Below are 6,000 nucleotides of genomic sequence, written 5' to 3'. Positions count from 1 at the left end.
GGTGGGGGGGGGGGGGGGGGGGGGGGGGGGGGGGGGGGGGAGGTGAGAATCAATTTTTATTTTTAATCCCATAAGAATGTTAGATAATTTTTCCTTTGCATGTTTACCATATTGAGTTAAAATAAGTCAATTATTTTTTGAGCGTGATTGTGAACAAAACAGAAAAAGTGAAGTCAGCCAGAGGGGAAATGCGCTTGTTTACGTGTGACGGGATTGTGTTGCAGGTGTGTGCGCCCTTCGAGGCCATCCCGCGGCTCCCACCCTGGTCAGGCTCACCTCAGCCACCTCAGCAAAGGCCTGATGAGGAAGCCGTCACATTCCAATATGTCGAAGGTAAGTTGTCGACAAATGTGAGAAGTTCGTGTGCTCATTGCAACACAGGTTTTTCAACAAGAGCTCGAGTAGGAATAGGTTGTTCATAGTAGGAATAGATCCCTGAAATGCAGAGTCCACCCACTTTGTGAAGGATGGTCGGGGGCTGGAAGGAGGCCCACTCTGCCCCATGGAAGCTCTACTAAATCCAGTTGGGGCAGTGTCCCCTGTGTGATGTGGCATGTGGTACGTGGTGGGCCATGATCCCTCCAAGCACCCAGACAGACCAAATTCCCAGGAGGCCCACTGGGTCTGCCTCCCAAGCAGGTTCCTGGCTCTGGGCCCCTCCTATGGTTTCAGATGCCACCAGCAAGTTTTGGATCATCTTCTTTGGCCCTGTATCTCCCAGTGCATTTCTCAGAGTTACACTGAGCCCATGCATGGGTCCCTTTTGCTCCAGCTCTGGGTTGCGGAAGCTCTGTCTACCCTACCCTATGGTTTCAAAGAGCCAGATCCTTAACCCAAAGTACCTGCTGGCTCCCTCCTGGCTCTAAACTTTCCTGCTTCCTCGTCAATTATCACCAGAGTCCACTCCAATATTTAGTTTTCCTCATCAAGTGTTTCTGCTATATGCGTGAGAATTTTTGAATATTGGACTCATTCAACAAGGGTCCAACTTGTAACAGTGACAGTATTGGGATCAAGAAGTGACAAATGATTTTAAAAATGACTATTCACATATTTACTAAACCATAAACTATTTTATCTCCCTTGATATAAAAAGTATAGAGGATTGGATTCCTAATAAGCTTTACCACCTCTCAGCCCCAAACGTGGGGCTATATGCAAGAACAGCTAGATTTATTTATGAGAGCCAAAAATGCAGCTTTATTTCGAAGAGCCAAAAAATGGGAAATGACCCAAATTTCCATCAACAGGTAAAAGGATAAACAAACTTTGGTATATTTACACAATGGAATGCTATTCAGCAATAAGAGAGAATGAACTATTAATATATACAACATCATGGATGAATCTCAAGATAATTATGCCAAGTAAAAGAAGCCAGACCAAAAAAAAAAAAGTCCATACTCTATGATTCCATTTATACGTAATTCTAGAAAATGCAAACTATAGTGACAAAAAGCAGATCTGTAGTTGCAAGGAAGGGGAGGCAAGGAGGAGTGGAATGGGAGGGAAGGGTGACGGTGGATATGTGTTCATTATCTTACTTATTGTGATGGTTTCATTGGTGGACACATGTCAAAATTTTCCACTCCGTCCAGTTTCAGTATGTGCAATTAGCCATCTGTCCGTGGAACCTCAATAAAGCTGTTTTTAGAAAGAGAGAAAGGAAGAAAAGAGGGAGGGTCGGGGGCATGAGGCATCTGTTCTGACCTGCCCAAAAAGCAGGGGCACCGTGTAGGAGGTGACCCTCCAGGCTCAGGCCCCTCATCTCGGCTGGCTTCCAGAAGTCTCCATTCTCCTTGCCAAGGGTTTCCTTGGTTCTCACTGAGCCTGGAGGGCATCACCCTCCGCCTCAGTTCACAACTCCTCCATCCTTTCCTTAAGATAAGGTGACCCTCCAGGCTCAGGCCCCTCATCTCGGCTGGCTTCCAGAAGTCTCCATCCTCCTTGCCAGCGGTTTCCTTGGTTCTCACTGAGCCTGGAGGGCATCACCCTCCGCCTCAGTTCACAACTCCTCCATCCTTTCCTTAAGATCTGGTCTGTGTCATCATACTCTTTGGCACTTGCCCAGGTGCCCTGTGCCTATTTGTTGATGAATTAAACCAGTTTTTAAAATTCCCATAGAAACCAATCCCGCTATTCCAGATTGGGTTGGAAGGGTGTTCCTGCTCCAGCTGTGAAGTTTAAACAAGTAAGGATAGACTCCCGCTCGTGGAAATGCACGATGAGTCAGCACCACCCCCTTGAGGAGTGGCAGGACCCACAACACTGGTTTTTGCTCTGTCCCTGCAGGACAATACCAGGAGGTGGCCCCCGTGTCAGAACGTTGACATCAGTGGGCCCCTCCAAGCTCATGATGCCCCTGTGGCTGGTTCCCCTCAGCGAGTGCTCCCGCCCCTCCAGAAGGCTCCTCGCGCACCCCTCGTCCCCGCCAGACCCCTGCCGGCCAACCCTGCGCTCCGGCAGGCCCAGGTATGCCCTCCGCAGTTAATGTGATGGATGTCGTTCAAGTCCAGACCCTGCCACCTGCTGACGTCTAGTTGGTCCACTTGCCGCGGCCTCCGTACAATGCAGATAATTCAGCTCCTCAGGTGGTTAAGTGAGATAAGCCAAGTAAAGCATTAGTACAGTGCTCCATGTATAGTCACGATAGGTGTGTTTTATCAGGAATATTTTTGCATTCGGAATAGCCAGGGCACCCGCCCAACTTACCACCTAATCCATGATACTCTTGAGAATGACAGGGGTACAGCCAGTAGTGAGGCCCAGACAATAAAAATGGTCACCTCAGGGGCCGCCTGGGTGGCTCAGTCGGTGAAGCGTCTGCCTTCAGCTCAGGTTGTGATCCCAGGGTCCTGGGATCGAGCCCCGCATCGGGCTCCCTGCTCTGCGGGAAGCCTGCTTCTCCCTCTCCCACTCCCCCCACTTGTGTGCTCTCTCTCTCTCTCTCTCAAATAAATAAATAAAATCTTTAAAAACAAAAAAGGAAGGTCACCTCAGGAATATTAGTGGGCATACTTTCTTACCCTTTTTTCATTTTCAAAATTATTCACAAGAATTTTACCATCCATTGAGTCTCCATACCAGATGCGGCATAGTATTGGATCCTCAGTATCTATCCTCTATCTCATTTTTATGCTGTTCCAGAAGTTAACAGTTCCTATTTGTTAGACCATGAATAAGACATCATTTCACAATAAGAAACTTAAGGTGGGCAGGCAGTAAAAATAAGCACATGCAAAACACAGAGAAATAATCCCTGGTAATTTTTCACTGCTATCATGGTCACACTTCTAGTAATTTTTGTATTTAAGAATTGCATGTGTATTTTTAACATAATTTAGATTATTCTGTATGCACATTACTTTATATACTACTTTTTTGCCTTAAAATCATTCCTATTTACCACAGCACTAAAAACTCTTAAACATGTCACTTTAACAATAGCACTATATATCTATGTAGAATACATTTTTAAGCACTTGCCAATTAGTGGGCAAGTATGGACGTCTCTAATTTCTGCTATTATAAATAGCTCTGTTGTGAAGGTCTAGACAGATAAATTTTGGAACACTTTAATTATTCCCTTAGGAGATACTCCTAAAAGTGAAAGTATTCGGTTGAAAAGTGCTGTAACCCTTTTAAGCCTCTTAATATATAAATTAAATATTTTTTCAGGACTCCTATGTATATTTATGTTTCCACATTATTACAGAGCATCTGTCTCTTCATGACTTTGCTAGCTTTAAGTATTACCATTTCAAAGCTTTGCCAATTTGATATTTTAAAAAATCTCATTTTTTCTGTCTAGCAGTTCCATCACTTACTCAAAGGGGATGTTGATGTTTTCAACAATGACTGTGTCTCTTTTCAGTCCATCAGTTTTTCCTTCATGTATTTTGAAGCTCTGGTGTTTGTGGTACACAGAGTTGAGATTGTTGTGTTTTCTTGGTGAATGGACCGTTTTATCATTATGTCCTAGCCCTCTTTAGTTCTGGTAATTATCTTTGTTCTGAAGTATACTTTATCTCGTACTCATATATCCATTTCAGTTTTCTTTTGATTCGTGTTTGTAAGGTGTGTCTTTTCCCACCTTTCTACTCTTACTTTACCTGTGTCGTCATATTGAAAATGAGTTTCTCGGAGACCACTTGTAGCTGGGTTATCCATTCTGCCAATCACTGTCTTTTAATAGGTGTGTTTAGATCATTTACTTTTAATGCAATTAAAATTGTGTGTTAGAATTTGTCTACCATTTTAATATTGTTTGTTCCCTCTGATTTTTGTTTATTATGCTCCCCTTTCCTGAATTCCTATAGGTTAGTTGAACATTTTTTGGAATTCCCTGTTGATTAATCTGTGGTGGTTTTGAGATACGTCTTTGTATAGTTTGCCATAGGGCAGGGTTTCTCAACCTCAGCATTGTCAGCATTTGGGGCTGGATAACGCCTTGTTATATGGGACTGTCCTGTGCATTGTAGAATGTTTAGCAGCATCTTGGTTTCTACCAACTAGATGGCAGTTGCACATGGAACCATGTCTCCGAGCATTGCCAGGTGCCCCAGGTGGACAAAATCACGTGACTGAAAAACTCCTGCTCTAAAGATTACACCGTATGCACATAATTTATCACAGTCTACTAGTATCAGTACGTTATCAATTCAAGTGGAATGTAAAAACATTACCACCTTTGAGATCTCTTTATTCTTCCCCCTTTATCACATAGATGTCTTAAGTGATACCTTTATGTGCATTGAGAACCACTTTAGATGCTATAATTTTGCTTTCAACCATGAAGCAAGACGTGTTCAAAATCAAGTCTTAAAACTTAAGAGTGGTCTGCTACATCTACTCGCATATCCACCCTTTCTCATCTTCCATTCCTGATATTCTGAGTTTCTTTTTGTTATCATTTCCTTTCTGTCTGAGAAACATTAGCTATTCTGTTAAAGCAGGTCCACTGGTGACAAGTTCTTTTGGTTCTCCTTCATCCAAAGATGTCTATTTCACCTTTGTTCCTGAAGGATATTTTCCCTGGATATAGAATTCTGGGTTGACTGTTCTTTCAACATTTAAAAAATGTTGTTCCATTTCCTTCTGGCCTCTGTGGCGATGAGGAATCCACCAAAAAGTTCAGCCCACAGTCTCTGTTCCAGGGAAGAGATGTGGCCTGTTACTGTAAGCAGGATTGGGAAGCAGGGATCTGCCATCTCCAGGATGTGGTGACCAGTTGGGGGTGGAGGGGATGGCTTTTTCTGGTACCCACCTGGAACTGGAGTAAGGTTGGGTTTGGTCAAGATGTTTCTCCTTATTGAGGCACACTGTTCCCCATCTATTGGCTGCAGACGGAAGGCTTTCTTTGGGCCTCCTTTGGCTCTGGTGCCATTGGCATTTCCAGATTGGGAGCCTCTCCAGAGCACAGGCCAAGATATAAAAATGGCAGAAACAAAAATAAGAATTCACTATTGGAAAGCCTCTTGAGTTCTGAGGTCCACAGCCAGTCCATTTATTTTTCTCCAACTTTCAGAGTCTCTGTTGCTTCATGGATTTGCTCCAGACTTTTTTGTTGTAATTTGCAGGAGGTATAGGTTGAAGAGTGCTTATTCCATCTTGTCCAGAGCTCATTTCTTTTTTTATTTCTCTGATTAATGGTACACTTGAACTGCTCTTTATATATCTACTAACCAATGGTGTAACATTAAATTGGCCATCAAAAACACAAAACAAAACAAAAAAAGCCTTGATTCGTCAGTGATTTCTCTGCTGTAAAAACTCCCACCATGGCCAATTTCAGGCTATCAATGTAATGTCACTAAACAAGGAGTAGAGAATTGGCCAACATGAGCTAGTACCAGCCAGCTCCAGCATATAGCTGCTGTTAACTGTTATTTGTTCTATGAATTGTTCCTACCTTTGGCCTACGTTTTTCTATTTGAGAGAGAGTTGTTCTTCCCAATTTGTAAGAGTTCATTTTCTTATTAAGAGCATTTACCCTTTTCC

The 6,000-nt window shown here is 43.2% G+C and overlaps 1 protein-coding gene across 1 annotated transcript in view; it reads left to right on the top strand.

The window, feature by feature from the left end:
• Positions 1-6,000, top strand: part of ADAM12 (ADAM metallopeptidase domain 12) — a 299,944-nt gene that overhangs the window by 277,325 nt on the left and 16,619 nt on the right. The window contains exons 20-21 of the mRNA XM_021703839.1: positions 225-333; positions 2,293-2,472. Of these exons, the coding sequence (XP_021559514.1) occupies positions 225-333; positions 2,293-2,472 (289 nt within the window). The remainder of the gene's footprint in view (positions 1-224; positions 334-2,292; positions 2,473-6,000) is intronic.

This window comes from Neomonachus schauinslandi, chromosome 6 (genome assembly GCF_002201575.2).
Source record: "Neomonachus schauinslandi chromosome 6, ASM220157v2, whole genome shotgun sequence".
NCBI lineage: Eukaryota > Metazoa > Chordata > Mammalia > Carnivora > Phocidae > Neomonachus > Neomonachus schauinslandi.
The sequence above is the reverse complement of the archived record's forward strand: the minus strand, read 5'-3'. Positions and strand labels throughout refer to the sequence as shown.